The 22,252-nt window shown below is 42.9% G+C and overlaps 1 protein-coding gene across 6 annotated transcripts in view; it reads right to left on the minus strand.

Annotated features, from left to right (window-relative positions):
- Positions 1-22,252, minus strand: part of Fbxw11 (F-box and WD repeat domain containing 11) — a 106,871-nt gene that overhangs the window by 17,083 nt on the left and 67,536 nt on the right. For 3 of the 6 annotated variants that reach the window (XM_038326140.1, XM_038326142.1, XM_038326145.1), the window contains 4 exons: positions 20,578-20,640; positions 16,262-16,487; positions 7,464-7,650; positions 5,905-5,995 (listed from right to left, as the gene is read on the minus strand). In XM_038326140.1, coding sequence (XP_038182068.1) covers positions 5,905-5,995; positions 7,464-7,650; positions 16,262-16,487; positions 20,578-20,640 — 567 coding nt within the window. The remainder of the gene's footprint in view (positions 1-5,904; positions 5,996-7,463; positions 7,651-16,261; positions 16,488-20,577; positions 20,641-22,252) is intronic. The other 3 variants (XM_038326141.1, XM_038326144.1, XM_038326143.1) reach the window with 1 other exon arrangement.

The following is a 22,252-nucleotide window of genomic DNA, read 5'->3' on the forward strand; positions in this document are numbered from 1 at the left end:
CTGCTTGCTGTACTGAAGATAAATCTCACCTTTATTCACAATAAAGGTCTAATTGCCGGTTCTCCTGATACCCAATAAGCCACAATGCCTCTTACTTTGAAGATTTCATTCACTCTTTAAAATGTTAGCATTCACTGAATGTTCCAGGGCAGGCACTATACTTCCTAACACTGTCTATTTTAATGCACGGTCATCCCTGGGTATACATCCACAGGGAAGTGGCTCTACAAGCCAGCAGATACCAAAAATCTATAGGTGTAGATTTTGTAAAATAGCATAACTATGTAAAACAGCATAATTTCTTTGTTTGTGTATGTTCTTTTTTTGTTTTTTGAAAGGTACCCCTCATTAAACTCAATCTTCTTGCCTCAGCCTCCCAAGTACTGGAATAATACCCAATTAAATAGTATAATATTTTCATATACGCAGGCATGTCTTCCTGTATACTTTAAATCATTTCTGGATGGCCTTTAATAATGAACATGATATAAATGTTGGTTAAGTTTTGGGGGGGGTATTTTTGTTGTTGTTTTGAAGACTGGGTTTCTCTGTAACAGTCCTGCTATCCTGGAACTTGCTTTGTATCTAGACCAGGCTGGTCTCAAACTCAGAGACTGCCTGTTTCTGTCTCCCAAATACTGGGATTAAAGCTAGGCGGCGGCACCACCACCACCAAGCCACTGCCCACATTTTTATAGAGAAAGAAATGGAGAGTTGGAGCTAATAACATATATATTAATAGATGTGTACTTAAAAGGGCAAGTATACACCACAAAGGTCACAAATGTGTGATCCTTGTGCTTAGCAAGGGCCCTGATACTATCTAGGTATTCAAAGACCAGTACGGAACAAGCGGGACAGCACGTTCCGCCCACTGGAGACAACAGCAGTGAGGAAAGCTTTTGTGTCCACCTGTTACCATCAGGACTTCCTAGGCCACACATTATCTCTAGTGGGTGGGGAAATGTCAAAACCAGGAAAACTAACTCACCCACCCACCCACACACACACATACATACTATACAACATCTCTCAAGACAGGTTATCAATTTGTCTCTATGAGCAACTTTTTAAAGGGGTAAAGAGTATAAAAACTTATTTAACCCAATTATAAATAAATTAAATGTTTAACCCAAACCTAATGTTTAGAAATACCTAGAGAAATAAGTGTATTTTTTGGATAGCAACTGGCCACCTCAGCATGCTAATAATTCCAAGGAAATGCTGACCTAGGAAGCCAGACACACTACTAAGGAGTGTCTACTCCTAGCCTAGTCAAGTGACTTTGGGTAGTGGTCACTCAGGTTCGGGTGACATCCTTACAGAGGCACAGAGTTGACAGAGGGTGTGTGATTCCACTTGAACCCAAAGCCTATGTAGACCAGGCACTGCTTTAAAGTAGTGTGAATCTAAAGTAGGCTTTACTTTCTATTTCAAGGAACAGTGAAAGTACATTTATATCACATGAGAGTTTAAAGGGGAAAAAGCACTTCTCATGGAAATAGAGGAAATGAGAAAACTCCTTACACACTTTCCCACTACTCTTCAAGGTGTTTTCTAGAATGGGGTGAGCTGACCATAATGTTTAACTATCTAACACACTGAGGACACAACAGACAGATGAGGGAGAGAAGCCAAGATAACACATGGTTACCTAGAGCTGAATCAGTTCTTGAAAGTCCTGGGCGAAGTCTTAAAGCTGAGCTGTCCCATCTACTTCTGACCCTCAGAGAGTTAGGGAGGACGGGACTTCATACATGCACCACCAGACACCCTACTTTCTGTCTAAGTCAAATATTGCTTACCGGAACCCAACAGGAAGCCTCTGACAGCCATGTAGCCACCAAGGGCACTCCTGGGCGCCTCTCCTTATTTCTGCAGGCCACCCACACACAAAAGCTGCACCTGCTCATGATTATGCCTACCCAGAACACTGCCACCGTGCCTGACAACCTCAACTGGTTTTTTAATTCTTCTAAACCAGGTTTTCACAAAAACTAGACCTTCAAGCCTGGCAGCCCTTGGTGGTGGAAATGACCCAAGTCAAACGACAGCCTGGCCAGTGGTGCTGACTGTGCACTGACTTCCACCTCCATGCAGCAGACCAGGAGAAGCTGTTCCCCTAACGAACAAAGGGACCACATAGGATAAAACGTGATGCGCTTACCACAGCCTATTGGGAACACTGCCAAAAACAGTGGGTTTTTAATTAAAGGGAGGGTCTCCCTAAACTGGAGGAATTATTGTGTTGGTCTAGGCTGCTAAGTGTTGCTGGTAGCCTACATTTCGTAGTGGGCCCAGCAAGGTGGCTCAATCCTCAGATAGAACTTAGTAATTATCTGAGAAGGGAAGCAATAAAGCCAGTCACACAGGTGCCCTCTCCAATACCTGCCATGCCATGAGCTATCACGTGGTACAGCTACTGTAGAAGAGAATTTCACGTGTTAGAGAACTTGTAAAATCCCCTTACCCTGCGCAAAATTTCAAAATACTGGGCAAGTAGCCATGATACACAGAGTGCACAGCGGCGTTTAAACTGGCAAGAGTGAAAACCGGCGTCTGAGTACGGAGGGAGCATTATTTTAGAAGCCTAAACATGACTGGGTGGGGGGCAAGCTTCAGCACTTTCTAGTCAGGACAATGTTAATATCAAGTTTGCAAACCACAAAAAAAGCCTTCCATTTTCCCTGAATGAGATGTGGTTTATTAAAAGGTGTGATAAAACGCACCATCATTTTCCCTATGGCCAGCTCCAAGGAGAGTGCTCCAAAGCCACTCACCCAGTAAATATAAAGGTCCCTTCTCTGAAATGGCATAAAAGAAAAACCAAGCTCAAGGCATTCGCATGTAAGGCTACGTTCGGGAGTGTGGGGTGGAGAGGGTGTGGGAAGTCAGGATGCCAGTTCTGGGAGTTGAGCTCAACCATTCCAACCAAGCACCTTGCAATACACAGTGAGCTGCCCTGAAAACAGCACTGACTAGGACTCTAGATAGTGCAGCAGGGTATGACTGCCTCTTGGCAGGACAAACCTCAGGTTTGCCAGGAGTTCCTTCTCAATTTAGAGGTCCCGTAAACCCCTTGTGTGGCAAGAACACCCAGAAGAGAGGAGCCTTTGCAGAAAGTGAAGAATGTCAACTACTCTCCATAGTCTCAGAGTCTCACTTCACCGTCTTCTGAACAGCAGGAGCTAGCCACACAAAGCCAAGTTGTCTATTTTTCCTTAAAATATTGCCAGTTTCTGGTAACTAGATGTGGAAGGCAAAGTTCAGGGAGGAACACTTTTCCTCTGTGCCCATCAGAGCCCATGCTGAGAATGGATGTATTTCAGGACTCGGCAAGTTGTCAAAATAGAGGAGAGGGAGAGCCAGAGTGCTGCCACAGGCGCGCCTCTCTGTGGAGTGCAGGGGAGAAGAGACTGTGCAAGGGCAAGGGAGCACTCATCTGACGTTCTGAGGCTCTACCTAAGAACCTTCCAAAGCAAGGCCAAGGACTTTCATCTTAGTTCACAGCCCAACAGTTAACTTGACCAGCAGGCAAAGTATTGGGTATCCACACACTCAGAGAAAGATGAAAGTCTATAGGAATAAAACATGCCTTTCTCCTCCTTCACTTCCTGAATATTCTACTTTGAAAATAGGGGAGAGGGGGAATTTTAAAAACTAACTGTAAGCCTAGGGCTAGACAGAACTCAGCTAAAAGCCCACCTCTTCTATGTAATATGTTGTAAAACTTCAGTTTCCCTTTATTACAGATAGGGATATGGCACGGGTGGGCATTGTGAAATTGCTACAATCATCTATGTGACTTCCCTAGCACAATCCATGGCAGACCACAGAGGTGACAACCATGGTGCCCTACAGGTGAGACTTTCACAGCAGTCACATGGACAAGGCCAAACTCATCTGTGAGCCTCACACTGTGATCTATGAATCACAAGAGGGAAGAACTTTCATGTGCATATCTGCCCTGACGGGCCAGAGAGCATGTGGATGGCTATGGACACCCCCCTCACTGTGGATGGCTGTGAACTGTACACCTACTGTGATCCAGGGTAAGAGTTTACCTTGCCAGCTCTTCTCTCTGAAATTTTCAATATGGACTTGACCTACTTTCAGGCTGTCTAGGCTATTTAATGAGAAAATATGCTAAAAACTGCTAAACAAAGTATCTGGTACAAGTAAGTGCTCTATTAGTGGTACACTGCTTCTGTCACCATTACTATTAGTGAGTAAACCAAAGTATAAGCGTCATCCTTCATACTAAGTAAGAAACTTAGCCACAAAAATCTGGAGGAGACGCTTGTGGCCAGGCAGTGGGTTTTCCCAAACCACACTTTAAGAACCACTGGGAAGACCACCGTGATGCAGAGGTTTTGTGTCAAACAGTGTTTCCCCAATGGCTCCATTTCCCATCACATCTGCCTTCTCTGCTAGCTCTAAAGTATTATTTCAGTCTGAGGAAATAGTTATGGTAACTGCTGTCACACTGTCAATTATAATGGTAGTCATGGTGACTAAATAAAATAATCCCCATCACCAAAACTCAATCTGATAAAGGTTCTCCAGAGTCCCTGTTCATTAATAATTGGCTTTAAACAGCAACCCCTCAAAAGGAATGCCTTCTTGAAACCGCTCAAGAGAAGTCGGACAGTTTCTATCAACAGCTTCTCCCTGCCAAAGAGCAGAAAGGCATTTCCGAGATGTCGGGCGCACCTACCTAGAGCAGCCCTTCTTCCTGACATGCACAAACACTAAACTATGATGACAGTCCGCTAAGCACTGCAGGTCATCAGTCCAAGTTTTGAACAACAGGTCAATTAATTTCTAAACTTTATCTGGCAGTGGTTTTAAATTATTGAGCCCTCCCTAAAAGGTTAGTTTTTAGTTCATTTTAGAGAGTGTACGCTCCAGACAAGAGTTTCTCTTTTAAAGAATGATACCTAGTCACACACAGATGCACCATTAATGGTATGGCTCCATTAGTTCGCATCTGCCTAAGAAGGGGCAGGGGATGAACTCTACAAAGGCACATGATTCTCCATTAACTAATTCTGGCACAATAACTTTTATGTTCATCACCTGGGGGAGAGGATTACTTCACATTCTGAAAACCAGCTGTAACTTTATGGGAGATACAGCGTTGCCCAACGAAGGCTAAACTTTTCTGCCAAAGAGGAAACAGTGAAGTAACCAAGAACAGGCAAGAACACATGTGAAAGAGTTAATGAAAAGTACCTGCGCATGTCTTTCCTGGTTCAAGACCAGGCAAGGACACATGTGAAAGAGTTAATGAAAAGCACCTGTGCATGTCTTTCCTGGTTCAAGGAAGAGAGCTAAGTAATAAAGCTGCAGTGGAGCGCGCCAACGGCACCCACTCCTGCTAACGTTCCTCGGCAAGTGCACAGATCTCTGCCAGTCACTGACGTTATAGTCAATTCCACAGTGGCCCCAAAGCATGACCTGCTTTCCAAGGCCCACTTCACCGCTGCTTAGGATACTAGTCTGAGCCGCTTTTATGAAAAGCTATGCCTGACTTAGAGAGGTGACTGCAAGCATGCCTTCTACAATGATGGCTCAAAATATAAACGTGTGTTGACCTACAATACTGGGCCTTGGATTGTGGAAAATTTATCAAATTAGAATATAGTTTATCTTGGATTAAGGTTTTAATTAATTGGCAGCCTTACAGAAGAATTTCATGTTTTTGAAAAGCTGTATTTCTATAAAAAGTCATGATTGGCTGTGAAGAAGAGCCATAGAGTACCACTGTGACATTTATTTTCAAAGCTCAACTTTAAAAAAAAATGAGTTCCATGAGTTTAGAACAAAAGGACCTTTTGAAACAAAATAAAAAGTAGAGAACAAGACCCCAAAGGATACAAAACAATTAAATAAAACAGTTACCTCTATGTCCTGGATAATCTTTGGGTATAATGATCTATAAAATGAATTGGGAGGGCCATCTGTAGGTCTGTTTTTAAACAGGTACTGATCCCTGGAATGAAAACAAACAGATGTTACATTCTTGCACACAAAAGAGCAGATTGTATTTGCACATGCTCACCAGGACAGCCCATGCTCAATGTCTTCCCTTGCACTGAAAGTTAACAGTTCAAAGCAGGTTCCTGACAAACTGCAGTTCCCATGGTAGAGACAACTTAGTTCTGGCATGATGCTGGTTTTTATTTTCTGAGTATTGTCACACAAATAATTAAGCTTTCATTCTAGGGCTATTTTTCCCCTATAAACTTTATTAGTAAAATCTCGCAAATAAACAGAACACAATGAAATTAACCACTTGCAACGTCTATACATATATCTTAATGAGCGTCTCAAAAATTACAATAGGCACTCTGAAGCTGTGGACCTTCATACTGGATTTTACACTTCCACTATTAAATATATTTTTATGCTCTTATCCACTACAAAAAAAAAAAAAAATGAAAACTCCACACCAGAGTTAGAATCGAGGAAACAATCAGCCCGATATCCTTTTCCATTGCTCAAGTCCGTCAGCCACACTCAGTCCTTCCTCGTTCCCTAAAACCTAAGCCTTCCTTGTTCTCTTTTCTACTTGTTATACTGCACCCACATGCATAATAAGTGCTAATGAAGCTTAGGGGAAGTCTTATTCCACGTTAAACTTCCTCCCATAAAGAAAATGCAGCCCCAGCCTCACTCTTCCCAGTCCTGTGCCTGTCTGTAGCTTGTTCTCTGTGCTGACTGAGCCATGGCACTGATAATACACAGAATTATCAAGCTGCATTTAAGCTCACAGGCTTTCTTGGAAACCCCTCTGGCTGTGCTTCCATTCTTCCCCGTGAGCAGTAATAAACAGTGAAGTGACAGTTCCAGCTAGCGGTACAGCTTAGTGGCAGAGCGGTTAGTTGCCTACCATGAATGAGCCCCAGGTTTAATCCCCAGTAGTTACAAAAGCAAGTAACATTACTTGACATTGTTTTCCTTTAAAAATGGTTTTATGTACGGGGGATTTTCTTGCAAGTGTGTTTGTGTACTTGCAAGTGCACTTAAGTATGTACATGCATGCCTGGTGCCCATGGAGGCTAGAAGAGGGCATCAGATCCTCTGGAAATGGAGCACCAGAGAGTTGTGAGCTGTCAAGTAGATTCCAGGAATTGAACCAAGGTCCTCTGAATAAGCAGCAAGTGTTCTCAACAACTGAGCCATCTCTCCAATTGCAATAAGATTATTGCCTGAGTTTTGAAAAAGCATAAATTCACAGCTTAAAAAAAATGAATGAATCACCCATTTGAGGTACCCAACTTTACCACAACAAACGCATACGTGTCAGAAGTGGGGATTCTAACAGCTCTAACCAGTCTTGACTAATCATTTTTTTTCCTTGTTTAAACAGACTGACACATTCACAAACAGAACTGTCTTGAGCAAGCAAGCTGACTATACAGCAAGGGAAATGTTCTAAACAAGCACTCCATACTTACCACCCTCTTCTTTCTGAGAGGCCCTTCCAGAGAGGGTCAGTGCGCACCATCCTCTCAATAAGCTTCTTCCACAGCATCCCTTCTGAGATCACTCGCTGCCATTCCTTACACACCAGCTCTGCTGCACACAGAGACCTGGCATCCAGGTAGGAGAGGATGTTTTCTGCTATGTGATCTAGGCCTTGCTCTACAAAACAGAAAAGCAATGCAAAGAATGGGCAGGGCAGAGGACACAGTACAGCCCTTATTTTAGTAAGAAATGAGTAACCCTGAGGCAGGGGAAACACCCAAGAGAACAGCTCATAAACAGGTGCAGCCGACAGCAGGTACTTTCGTGTAAAAGCTGCCCTGGGACAGACAGTTCTTTCTCAGAATTTTGAGACTTTTTTTCCTTCCCAATTTTTCTGCCAAACCCTCACAAGTCAATGGTTCTCTGAAGTTACAGCTGAGGCACAAGAAGGAAAGTTCTCAGGCTGTGCTTGAAGCCACAAGGGGAACTCAAGATTCCTTGCTTCAAAACCTGTGCTTGTTGCTTATACTCACGGTCTCTTCCAATAAACCACACTCCACCATGAGTCCTCAATAGCTACAGGAGCCAAAGGGTGAGACTGACCCATTTTTTAAGGCATATGAAGAATTAAAATTAAAATCCTCTCATCTCCCTCTGATGGAGAACTACTTTCTGTTGTGAGCAGATGGGTAAAAACCCTCAAAAGCAACAGCCATGTGCTTACTCGCTTTAGGACTGAAACAACCCACAGACGGGTCAGCCACGAGAGCCCGCTGAGTCTGTTGACCTGAGGAAGTCAGAGTGGAAGGGGATAACTGATTCCCAAAAGTTGTTCTCTGACCGCCACAGGAGTGTTGTGGTACCCACACACCAAAACACAAGTAAGACAAACTCACACAATGTGAGGGGCCTTGCAAAGAGATTCATGCACAGTCTGTCTGAACTTTCCCATGGAGCTCGCCGTGCACAGTACCATCACCATCTGTGACATTCCTCCTTGTAGTTCTAGGTGTGTCCTCTGCAGCTATGGGAAGTGCAACTCATCCCTGAGCCTGGGACGTCCGAATTCCATATCCTGAGTTCACTGCGCACTGTGTACCCTGTGTTCTATGACACAGACTAAACCCTGAAGCACCTTGTCTTGCTTTTCTATTCAGTGCTGGTGGCGGCAGCAGCCACCCTTTAGCACAATACCTGAAAGCAAGCTGATAAAAAGATTTCAGAGCAAGCAGCATTCCCTGGGGGTTGATGTTCTCTTTTTCAAGCTCAGCAGCACTAAGCTTAGTGTTACTAGCCAGGGGCAGGTGGAAGGCTGTCTTGCCAGCATGGTTCAAAACGACACAGTTACACTGCTGATTTCCAGGCCCTCCATGTAATAATTCCACCCTGGACTAGATCTAGGCCCCAAGTTCCACCCCTGACAATGAAGGCTACAGGGCACCACTGCTATCCTGTACACTCCAATTACTAGAGTCACCTAGTCAAAAACTGACCTCTTTCCCCTCATGGCCATATCCTAGCAGATTCCTGAGATAGCTGCAAGTTAAAGTCCTTATGCCCTTCTCCCCAGTTGCTATTAAAACAAGTCCCCTTAATTCTGAATGTGACCACTGGTGGGATGGGGTCAGCAACACTTTATCCTTATCCTCAGTACAATTCAGCTTCAAAAGTTCCATGTGACCCAGCCACTTCAGCCTCGAGCATCCAGAAATGGGAGTATTGCTCAGCAGACCTGCATAATGAGCGAACAGATTGTTTTTACCCCCAGTTGAGAATAAACATAGGAAATGGGTCAGAACCAAGGACAGCACCCAGGACAGTAGCTTTTCCCTGCGGGTTATCGCTGATGAATCCCATAATACTCAAGGGTCCTAACACTCAGCCACCAGCTCTCTAAGTCATCTAAATATGTTCAATCCACATCTGTCAAGTCAGTCCTCAGAGACACCTGGAGAAACTCTCATCAAGACACTGCCATCTTTAGACCATTCTTCTGACCCTTTACTCTGCTAACTAAGAGCAGGCAGAAGAGGAACCAGCTGAATCTGGCTTACTTGCTCATTCTCTTGGTGGTACTTACTAGGTTTGCAACTTTGCATTTGCAGGTTGGCACCAGTTGCGTTGGGTCCTTTCTTAACATATACAGCCTATTCTCAGTGGAGAAAAATGACAAAACACACATAAACAAATTAACCGCCAGCTCATAACCCAGAGCCAAAAAAGATCTTTCACATCCTGCATTCACCCTTTGAGGCTTACATACCCTACCTAATCTTTTCAGATGCCAATTAACTTTTTTTAATTAAGATGTACTAAAAAGTAATATCCAGTATGAAAGCTGACTTCCTACAAACACTTCCCCAGCTCTTAAACCCTAGAGAACTGTCCCACAGTTCCCGCTAGGCACCATCAGATAAGACTACTAGCCCAACTGCACCAATACACTCAGTACCTACTCAGAACTCCCCAGTTCTGAACACCAATCCCAAGCTCTGTCACTGCCCCACAAATGTGCTTGCAGGATTTCTAAATATATTCATGTTTTGTTTGGTCACAATTTTCCTTTCCTTTATTGCTTTAAGAGCATTATTCTCAGGAAAAGAACTAAGTTAAACAAGAGTGAAAACAAGCCTTTTTCTATTACCATTATGCCATCAAGTAAGCACACTATCCCTTCTTTTGTTGTAACTTCCCTTCAGGTGATTGGATATTCTGTTTTCAACTCTCTCTGTATAATCTGACATAATGTGAAGCTCAGTGTTATTGATACCATTCTCCAAAGTTCAAACACCTGTGAACCAGCGTGCTCGCGCCCTCCCCTACATCTATGTGTAGGCGCAGGCACACCGCTTTCCCCACCATAGGTAAAACTATGGATTTAAACTCCAGAATCTCTCAGCTGTCATAAGCTGAAATCTATACTTATCCTAACTATAATCACATTAAAATATCATGCTTAATCACATTTCTCTAGCTATGAGAAAACTCACTTAGTTCTTCTTTGGATTTATCTAACTCTGGGGGCTCACTGGACTTCCTTTTCTAGCCCTACACAGGATATTAACAGTCCACTTTACATGATTCCCACATCACTAACTAGATCCTCCTAATTGGTTATAAACATGTCCAAACCAATTCTCCTTTCAAATCCTCTACTCTTGGAGAGATGAAACAAACAGCAAGGCAAGCAGGCATTAGAAAGCTGGCTTTCCAGGTCTCAATGGCTGCCATCACTTGTGAAGACCCAGAACAGCACCCAAGCCTCCAATTTACTAATAAACCAGACCCTGCAACCATGCTAAAGATGCTAAAGCCATGTGTTAGACTGGAATCAGTTAGGGTCACTGATTTTCAAAGGCACAGTAATAAAAATAGATCCCTCAGACTTTCTACTGAATCAACCTCTGGAGAAGGCAGCCTAGGGATCCATACTCTTGGAAGTGCCACCTAATTCTGACAATTTGGAGACTATTGCAAGGGTACCCATGCAGCCTTGGATCTTTCCTCCTCACTGATTCCTCACAACTAAGCCACCAGTAAGTTTTTGCATACATAAATCCCTTACATATTTCCTCTTTCAAATATCATGAGCTCATTTAAACAACATCCTAGCGACACCTAAGGTTAGGCTCCTTTCTTTTGGTTACTACTTTAAATTCATATCATCCTTAAAGGAGTCAGCGTGCTTTAGTTTTACGGAAATGTAACAGCTGTTAACCACATACCCTGGTTTACATTTTGTTTCAGTAAACTGTTACATTTTGTTTCAGTAAACTGTTATGTGAATGGCCATAAGAAAATCTATTATTCTTTTTGGATATCATTAGTCCATAACAGAGGAATGATCTTGAGTAATGAAAGGAGTTAACACATATAATCTGCAAAGTAACACTCCAAATAAGCACTCTAAATACCCAGTTTACAGGGAAGGAATCTCTCTAGTCCAATGGGAAGTCTAATAACGTAAGAGACATAAAGGGTCAGACAGATAACAGATACTCAATAGTGTCCTCAGTTGCCCCCTCCCATCTCCTTAGCTGATTCGGATGTTCAAGGAGGCTACCATGGTCTTAGTCTGCAAAGAAAACACAGCTACAGTTTCCATTCTATTAGTATAAGCCCCATATTCCTGAAATGGTTTGAGAGGAATAAGAATCAAACACTCTATTGGGGCACCTTGAGTGACTGAATAGAAGATTCTTCAGAAGTCATCCTGAGGAGTCATACAAATCTTGGAACTTTCTGGTTTCAAGTCCACTAAGGAAAAAGAGGTCACTGAACACAGGGCAATATTTTAGTCAGGGTGAATGAAGTGCTTTGGGGTGTTAAACTAGGTACTTTTCTAAACAGTGTGCCTGGCTCTTATTACTCTATCATGCTGAGTGAGGCCCCTCCTTCCTTCCTGAGGCAATATGAGGACACAGCACTGCCTCTGAATGCAGCCTGACACTGAATGCACAGTTCTGGAAGTGCTGCTGATGCTAATTACAGGCGCCACGTGAGAATCTGGGAAAATGTCAGCAATAAACTCAAACAATTAAAAGGTGCCAATTTCAAAGTTCAATGTGTAAAAATCACCATAGCAAAATGAACTTAAAATGTGTGATGTCAGTTCAATGCTTTGATGAGGCAGGTTTAACACAGCTGCTTAGACCATACAAAAACTTCCATTACTTTAGAAACCTTTCAAAGAACAGCTGTAAAGAAACTCCCGTTCCTCTCCAGCTCTGCTGCTCCTTGCTTCCCTAGTCACAGCTCTGGTTATAAAATCTGAAGTTAGAAACCTTTTAAAACAAGACAACCACCTACAACCAATGTGTGGATGCCTCTCCTGGGAATATGTAGCTCTAGGGCTATAAAAACAGGAAAAGAAATCCAAGGGCTTCCCATGACACTATCCAGAAAACCAAAGGACGGTGGAAACACCTACACGGAGCACCCACGGGTGCAAGGCATACGACACACATGCTGTCTTTAATCCTCTCCCCACACAGATGAGATGAGGTATACAAAGTGCGATGTGAACCCTAGGGGCTATCTAACTCCACGCTCACACTCTCCACTCTGTGATGCTGGGTCTTTGGCCCTGGATCCAGCCCAAAGTCTTAGCTCATTCCTGACCATCTACTGTGACCTTTGATCTAGTCTATCACATTTACAGTATATAATGGCTTTCTGTCCTTACTTGGGGGCTAGACAAATGAATAAGCCATGGTCAGGAAGCTAAGTGTTCCAACATTTTTGATTGCACAGATACTTCACCAAATTGATCAGCAAGACTTATCATCCCCTTTGAAGTACAATCTGCCTCTATTTTAAATGTATAAATTCCCCTTTAACAACAGTTCTTACAAACCACAAACTCAGCCTGCAGAAATTGACATTGCAGACTAAACATTTACCATGATTTTAGAAAAGCGTATCATAATTATCACTTTTTCCACTGAACCAAAAGGAGCCAGAAACCACAAACATTTTCCATTTTTCCTATACTGACAGGTACAATGTTCACAGTAAGCATTTAAAAAAGCCAAAACTATAGACAATTTTTGACCTGTTTTTCACAATCAAAGTTTAAAGTGATTGTCAATCTTAACAGTAAAAATTCAAACTAGGTACTTACTGAAAAGACTGAACACTGAACTAGTGGAATGATTAAAAGTTGTTCTGCATCTTATTAAACCTACATCAGCACACACAGACCTATCTTCCCAGCATAGGTCTGGTATATGCCAGGTTTAATATGAGTCTACTAGTCACAAACACAATCAACTTGTTCCCGGCTATTAGATTCTCAAGTATGAAATACACTGACATATGTATATATGTTCAGATAAAATCCTGTTAAAACAAATAGCATTTTAACAGAAATATTTCCATGTCCCAGCCAATAGTCCATTCATTTCATGTAACATTCTATACCACAAAATTCCACTTTAACAGAGATATGGACAATGCCTTAAAATTCGCTGTAATGAAAACTGAATTGTATGCAATTATACTAACCATATTTATATACATAACACATGTTCATCTGTTCTGCCTCTTCTCCAAGGCTGTGCGTGCACTCCCCAGAGGAACCGCTTGAAACTATCAGGGGAACTTCAACAGTGCCACCTTGTGGCTATTCTGTAACCATAAGGGGCAATCATCCACATCTAACTATTTGGAAAGCAAAGGAGAGGAAAGAAAATAAAACCAAAACAACAGAAAAAAAAAAAAACAAACAACAAACAGATTTTCTCGAGAGAATGAGGCTTGGCCTCATTAGTCCACAGTCACTGAGGAGGAATAATTCAATCATCAACTGAAAGGCTTCCCTGACCCTTCCTGGAGCAGCTCAATGACCAAGGCTCTGGAGTTCTGGCGACAAAAATGCTGTGTGGGCTACATAGAGAGGAGGTACACACGAATCCATTCACCTATACCGTTCTCTACATAGAGAGGAGGTACACACGAATCCATTCACCTATACCATTCTCTCACAATGAAAGGCCTCTCCTCCCACCCTCCACAATTAAAAGTGAATTTAAGAACTGGATTTTTGTCAATCTGAACACTGGCTAGAGTTCTATCAGAAAGCAAACAGCGTGCCAGGAGAGCAAGCCAGTTAGCAGCCTTCCTTTGTGGTCTCTGCTTCAGTTCCTGCCCTGACTTCCCTTAATGGAGGATTGTACGCTGAAATCAACCCTTTCCTTTCCAAGTTGCTTTTGATCATAGAAATAGCTAGCAAACTAAGACAGTTATGAACCATTCATTTAATAGTCAGGGCTAAGGTAAGGATTTCCTAGAGGATCTTAACTGAGTGATTAGCCTTTCTGCTAACTTTGAACCAATGCCTGTCCACTATCATTTTACAACAGCACATGGCAAACAAGCCATGTGACCCAAAGGCATTTCACCCAATTCTTCTGATCCTTGTCATTCTAATCTGCATAATGAGAAATTGAACTAAGCAATTAAAGGCTGTAATTCTGGATGGAAAAGGTTCCTATTTGCTTTTCTAAAGACACTAACAGAAAACAACTAATAGAAGACAGAACAACATTCTGGCATCAAAAACCAGCAGAGTCCAGCCTTCCTCAGCTAACTCTCAAATATTCTTTTCACTCCCAGTGCAGAAAATAACTGGAATTCTGAAGAGCACAGAGCCCCAGGCCCAGGAGCACAGCCGGGTCCTGGGTGCTGTGAAAGCACTGACCGCTGAGAGCCTGCTGCTCCGAGGCACAGCTGGCACAGCAGTACTGGGCCATGGTGGGGTCCCAAGGCCTGAACTGGCATGGTGGCAATAAGGACACTACACTGCATCAAAGAAGAGCCAGTATTCCCTTCAGGAGTCAGAGCTTTACATCTTACCCAGCCAAATTGAAGACAAAACATTTCAAAATTAGAAAGGAAAGAATTGTTAAAAGCCAAAGCAGAATGAACCTACCTTAAATGAGACTGTGGGTACAGGTTCACCTACTGCCCAGACCCACTAGATGTGCTCCAACAGTGAATCCTAAAGTCTAATGTGGACTTGGGAGTGACTATGTTTGCCCATGAACACAAATGCACTGACAGTTCAGGAGGAACACAAGAGCTCTGTACTTTTCATTGAATTTTGTTCAAAACTAAAACTGTTGTAAATACAAAGCCCTTTTCTTAAAAAAAAAAAAAATCAAAATAAAACTTAGCCAGAAAAATGTACCTATGAGAACACATACATGAGTGAGGGCGGTGGGGTGGCAATGAGGAGTGGATCGAGAAGCAAGTTTCAAGAAATGCAACAGAGCTGGAAATATGGCCCAGCAGTTAAAAGCACTTGCTTCTCTGTAACAGGACCCAGGTTCAGATCCCAGCACCCACGCAGTGGCTCACAACCACCTCTAACTCCAGTTCCAGGGTACCCAACACTCTGCTGACCTCTATGGGCACAAGACACACATGTGGTTAACACATGTATATAAACGCTCATACACATAAAATAAATAAATCTAAACAAAAAAGAGAAAAAGAAGTTGGGCGGTAGTGGTGGCGCACACCTTTAATCCCAGCACTAGGGAGGCAGTGACAGGCAGATCTGTGCATTCGGGGCCAGCCTGGTCTACAGAACGAGTTCCAGGACAGGCTCCAAAGCTACAGAGAAACCCTGCCTCAAAAAACCAAGGGGGTGGGGGGATAAAAAGAAACATAACAAAGACACACTATCGTTTCCTTGGTTCTGAGCCGGTTCCTAAGGCATCCCTTCAGACACAGGTGAACAGCATCAGCTGTGAGGCTTGCCAAGATGCAGACTGAAGAGAAAGCAGGTGTGTGTGAGCACGTGCACCTGTGTGTCTTTGTCTGCATCTCCCTAGCTGGCCTCAAAATAATCCTCCTATCTTAGCTTAAAGTGTGCTGGGAAAAGTAGGCATGAGCTACCATGCCAGCTCCATACATTTTTTAAAATTACATGTAAAGGTAAAGTAGAAACTGTGTGTGTGTGTGTGTGTGTGTGTGTATGTATATATGTATGTGTGTGTGTGTGTGTGTGTGTATCAAAATAAAAAGAGTATCTTTAAGAACAAAAAGCAACTAAAAGAAGCAACATTGTCATGTGATCAATCACAGGAACAGCCTGAATTATTAGAAATACATCTACTGGATTTTAATATACGGAACTTGAGGAGGGATTAAAATCTAACCACAACACAGTGAATGTCCCCAGAAATGATGGTCACAGGGTAGCCACACACATCAGCTCTCCCCAGGCTCGAGGACTGGGCACCCTTCACTGCCTAGCAACTGTCTGGCCAACCATGATTACCTGGTAAGGCGGTGATAAAGTCCCGCTGCAACATGGGCTTCAGGTAGGAGTTAATATGTCCATGCTGATAATGACACATTCGTGAGATAAGATGCTCCACAAATTCCACCTGATCCGATTCAGACCACTGGTCAAAATACTTAATACACAAGTCCTTTTCTTTCTGGTAGTTCCCCTCTGACGGCCTCTTTCTGGAGACAATCACAGATGGCGTTCCGTTACTTATCTGTTTTGGAAAAACAAAGAAACAATAATTAGCTAGAAAGGCCTTTCACCAATTTCATTAGAAATACTTTTTGTCTTATGGATTTAACCTTAAAATGCCAGTTTTAACCTAAACCAATTTCTCTGTCAATTTCTTTCTTCATTTCATAATTAAAACATAGCCAGGGCCTATGCATATCCTCAAATTAATGACCACAGTAATTGCTGAAGTTGCAGCTGTCTCCAAAACTGACTGGTGTGTAAACTCACCATTCCCCAATGCAATTCCACAACACCATCCCATCACTAGGTAACTCATTTTGGAAAGGATCATCTTAGAGGAACTAACTGCCCCAACTTGACAAGGTGGCATCTGGTTGGCTAGCAGTAGTCTGTCTCACTTCTTCAAAATTAAAAGCTGATGTCGCTCTTATACTCAAGTTATTTTCCAATACCTCAGCTAAATGCCTAGACCCATGGATAATATTAAATGCTACATATATATATATATATATATGAGCTTATAAATTATGTATAAAAGATTATTGACAATAGAATACTTAAAACAATATGCTATGATGTTATGTGAATATGCACATACCTTCTCCCCTTACACTTCTGAAATTTCCCCCGCCCCGGGTTTCTCTGTAGCTTTGGAGCCTGTCCTGGAACTAGCTCTGTAGATTAGGCTGGCCTCAAACTCAAAGAGATCTGCCTGCCTCTGCCTCCCAAGTACTGGGATTAAAGATGTGCACCACTACCCCCGGCTCACTTAATATGTTTAGACTGCGGCTGACCATAGGCAAGTATGATTACAATTGGAGCAGGACTGGCTGGCTACTGTACAGTAATGCTAACAATTCTCAGGTATTAGCAGCTGGAGCCTATCAACACAGACTCTGTCTATCTGGATGAGAGCCCTAGAAACTGTTATCTCTAGCAAGTTCCTAAGTGCTGCAGAGTCCACTAGACCAGACTGAATTTGAGGAACACATTGAGAACCCCAGTCTATCTCAATAGAAGAAGGAGCATGAAAATAAGTCCATCTACAATGTTCCATTTTCTTCTAATAGCTGACCCCCTTTTTATTAGCTCCCATGACTAATAAATGTTGGCCAAACAGTTTAGGTTTCCCATCCTTTCTTTTGTCCGACTCCTCAGAAAACAGTCCAAAGTAACTCCTGTATACCCGGAAAAGTATTCATCCTGGGTGGCTCCTGTAAGACCAATGCGCTCCTTACAGCAATGCCTTTCTCATCAGTTCCATCTACCTGTCCCTGCATAGCAGCGCCATCTAATCTGATGGCCAATGAGATAGCTCAGGAACACTAACAGAAAGACATCACTGACTCCAGAAAATTGTCCTGTGGCTTCCATATTGTACTTTAAAATGTGTATCTGTTAATTAAATTAATTAACTTAAAATTTTAATTGAAACCATAGGACTCTGGATAAAGTACTGGAGAGGGTTCAATTCTAGTACTACTGCCTTAGAGAAAGGAAAAAGAAAAAAGCCATCTATATCCCTTCTGGATGACAGTAACCAACAATCAAGAGCCTGGGAAGATGACTCAGCAAGTAAAAGCACTTGCTGTGCAAGCACAAGGCCCTGAGTTCAAATCTTCAGCATCCACTAAAACTCCAGGCATGGCTGCACATGCCTGTAACACCAGCATGAAAGCATGTGAACAAGCAGGTGCCAGAGCGCGGTGGCTAGCCAGGAGAGATGAGAATGCAAGTTTCCAGTTCAGCAGGAGACCCCAGCTCAAGGGTAAGGCTGAGAATAACAGAAGACACTTAATGTGCAGACACATCTGCATACTCACATTATGTGCGACCAGACACACCCTGCACACCACAACAATTTAGTCTACATCCCTAGACTCAAAGCCACAAACACTACTAATGCTAGCAAGAATAGCACCTTCTATTTAAAACAATCACATCAGGGGTTTGTTTTGTTCTGTTTTGTTTTGTTTTTCAAGGCCGGGTTTCTCTGTGTAGCCTTGGCTGTCCTAGAACTCGCTCTGTAGACCAGACTGGCTTCAAACTCAGAGATCCACCTGCCTCTGCCTCCAGAGTGCTGGGCTTAAAGGCGTGCGCCACCAACACCAGACCACATCAATGCTTTTGTTATACACTTGCCCAGTCATTTGTCCATTGTTCCTCTGATACCTGTCTACTCATATATACTAACAGGATGTTCAGACCTGTAGAGATGAATTACAAATGTTCGTTAATTCCATTATAAACTTGTTTCCAATATCTTACGTGGAATGAAGAGTTCTCATTACTGGTATGTTCCCTAATTAAACTAGACTAAACTCATTGAAGAAAGACAGCTTCTAAATATTCAATGGAAACTTCTGGCCTTCCTTGACCCCCCCCCCCCAAAAAAAAACTTTTCAGCTTTGTATCTCAAGTAAGTTTTTGTGTCTACATTTAGAGATAAGGTTGGAAAGCATTTATCTTCCACTTAATTTACTTTAACCATTCATGTCCAACTAACTCTCTGGGCCACCTCCAATCCGGGGAGCAAGGATAATTCAATTGTTAATTCACCTGTTACCACCAGAGGGCAGCATTCAACAGGCATTTAAAAGTTTTGTTGAAAGACATTCCCATCTAACCTACTCAATAGAAGAACTTGAGATAAAGTTAAAAATTCTTTGCTGTAATAAATATCAACAGGCATAAAAGGAGATGTTTATGTTATTTTAAGCATAGCAGTATCATAATGTTGTAACAGGAAAAAAATAGAAGTGACTGCCTAACTGCAAGCAATTGGTAATGCAAATTACAACACACCATCTACACGGAACGGCTACAGTGTGGCCACTACAATTCCGCTTTAAGTAAAGTAAGGCGGCACTAAGGTGAGGCAGCTTCTGAAGGACGGGAAGGAACAAAGGCAGCTGCGGAGTTTTACGGTGTTATGAACGCAATCATCTGTGGAAAGGGGAGCACTGTAAGAACAAGGCTGTGTGCGTGCAGAATGCCAACTGTGGAGTCCTAGACTTCATGTGTCCTTCCCGTCTCTACTCAGCATCTAGGTGACCATTTCCCAGAACATCTGCTTTCACCACAACTTAAACACAACTATGGCAACAGCCTGCATTTGTGTTGCTTCCTAACTCACACAGTATTTTCACACCTATTTTCTCAATTGATAGGAAAAAGGATTGTTATTTCACTTACCATCGGGTTTCCTACCGAGTAACTGACTAGACAGACAGATGAAGAAACTGGATGCTAAAGACTTGGGAGTCACTGCAAACTGAAGGTCAACAGTGACAAGAACTATGGCCATGCAGATGTGGAAGAAGGTCATGCATGTTCCCTTTACACTTGATGCTCAAAAAAAAAAAAAAACCACAAACAGGGCACATACACATTTTCCAGCTTTTCCTTCCAGCTCCCTGGTAGACTCAGACAAACCCAGCTGGCATTATTTTACCTTGTTTCACTTCCTTTTAAATTTGTGTGTATATTATTCTAGCGAACTAACCTACCTCTGTAGTTTCTAACCAAAGAGCCCAGGTAACTTTTTGTTTTGCTTTGTTGTTTGTTCTATACATGCCTTTACTCATGTCCTCACAAGAAAATGTTTATCAGAATCCTTAGTAACAAACATGAAGGTCTGCATGTCCACAGACTCCCACCACAAATCCTGGGAGGATGGAAGAAAAATGAAGAAATCCACAAGAGACTGAAATGAGAGAGAAAGTACCCTATAGGAAGAGCAGAGTAGAGGTGTGGGAGGGGGTACAAACCGAAAAAAGCAGCCCTTCTAACTGGGCAAGACTTACATAAGGTTTGCCCTTGGCTCTAAGCTAAAAGCTTCCACCATTCCCGGATGGAGAATTTCCACGTGGTCTATCTTGGGCCAAAGAGCCAGTATTTTAGGATACTGCCCTTCTGAAATCTTTCAGAAAACTCCAAAGTTATTTACTATCAGTAAGGACCTTTTCCTGAGGAAATGATGGGCAAGTAGGTGGCTTCTGAATCTAGCAACCCTGCCTACACAAAGCAGAGGCTGGGCCCTGGTCTCAGTGAGGACACGAGCAAGGGCAGAGGTTATCTACAGTAATCTGCTAGCTTATCGTGCCTACCTGCCAAAGAGCACTTTTCTTTGGGGACTCATCTTCAATTTGATCTTCCATAACTGAAGTGTTCTAAAGGGGGAAAAACAGGTTATTTGAATTATGCCGAGTTCTGCAAAACCTAAGTGACTACAAGACATAAACTTTGAGATCTCAAACTAGCGTAGATGGATGCAAAGTCTGGCTTGGGGCTAACATATGTCATTCTGGGTCAAGCTATTCAGCTTTCATAAATCAACAGTAAGCATACAGTCTTCACTGATGGAGTCTAGGCATGACTGGGAACCAGCTCACTTGTGGGGTAGAGTTGAGGTACACCTTCATCATCATCATTTTTGGCTTGTGGCAGGAAATTTAGTGCCTCACAAGTTCCCAATAGTTACACACAATGTCTCCTGGAATGCTGCTATTCAGTAATGCAGTCCATCCACTAGAATTACAAGTGACAAGGCCCTCCAAGTACCCTCTCCCTCTCCCTCCATAGCATACAGGGGTGCCCCAATGTTCTCCCTCAAAAGGAGGATGCTTTTGGTCACTAACAATCTGGCTTGCCTTCCTTTGGAACACATTTTTCCCCATTTATGTACTTACTACACAAAGAAGCACTGTGTAATTATCCCTTCTGGTGACATAGTGGCTCAACAGATGCCCATTAATTGCAGATTATACATGATTGGGTTTTCTCTCTTGAAGCTCCTACCTAACAGCTAAGTGGAGCCTTAATGAGAAGGGGAAGTGGGAGGTTGTGTTAAAAGGAGGGACAGCTCGCAAGCGGCCTGAGGCTAGCTCTCTAAGGTTCCTTCCCAAACCTAGGACTCTTAAGATTGGAGCACAAAACTTAACTACTGTTTTCTGGAAGGTTTATTACAGATTTATTAATGTTACCAACATTATGAGATCTGTTTACATCTTCAGGTGTGAGCTTCTTTCTCAAACCTTCCTGACTTTTCCCTTTATCTCTTAAGTCCTGAAATGTGTGGGTAGTGCCCACAGAGTAACTGCCCAACAGTCAACTGGAGTCACCACTGAGCAAGAATCACTGCCATTACCTCAGTGGCACAGTAGGAGAGCCAAAGTAAGTTAGAATATTGACGTGGTCACTCAGTGTGGAAGCCTGGGAAAGGGAAGTCATTCATCACACAGAGCCCCGGGTGCAGTGAGCACCAGCGCTGTCCCTGGTGATGAAGCTCCACCTTCATCACCCTCCTTCCCTGCGCTGAGGCTGCTTCTTTCGGTTACCTTAAAGCCTGTTTACAGCTTCAGTAACCCGGGCAGTAGAATGGCTAGGGAGGGAGAAGCCTCCTCGATAAAGTCTAAAAGTTCCAGAATGTCAAGGCCAGTGACAAGAGAAAGAGGGCCGGGAGAGGAAGGGGCGGGCAGTGTGTCCTCGTGTTCAAAACCAGTAGCAATAGTGGACAATCCTGAAGCAGAAGAGGGAGAAGCAGCGAACAAATGCTATGCTTATGAAGGCCTCTCCGCGTCACTATGGTTCACAGCTACCTGAAACAGCCTTCGAGATGGCAAAACGAGAATGTGACTCAGTACCTCATCCATGAGTATGACGAGTATTACAAAGTGACAGGTCATGGCAGCAGCAGCCAGGAATGGCAAGGAGATGCCAGGCAATGGTGCACGCCTTTAATCCCAGCATCTGGGAGGCAGAGGCAGGGGAGCTCTATAGCTC

The sequence above is a fragment of the Arvicola amphibius genome, chromosome 4, assembly GCF_903992535.2.
Source record: "Arvicola amphibius chromosome 4, mArvAmp1.2, whole genome shotgun sequence".
Taxonomy (NCBI): domain Eukaryota; kingdom Metazoa; phylum Chordata; class Mammalia; order Rodentia; family Cricetidae; genus Arvicola; species Arvicola amphibius.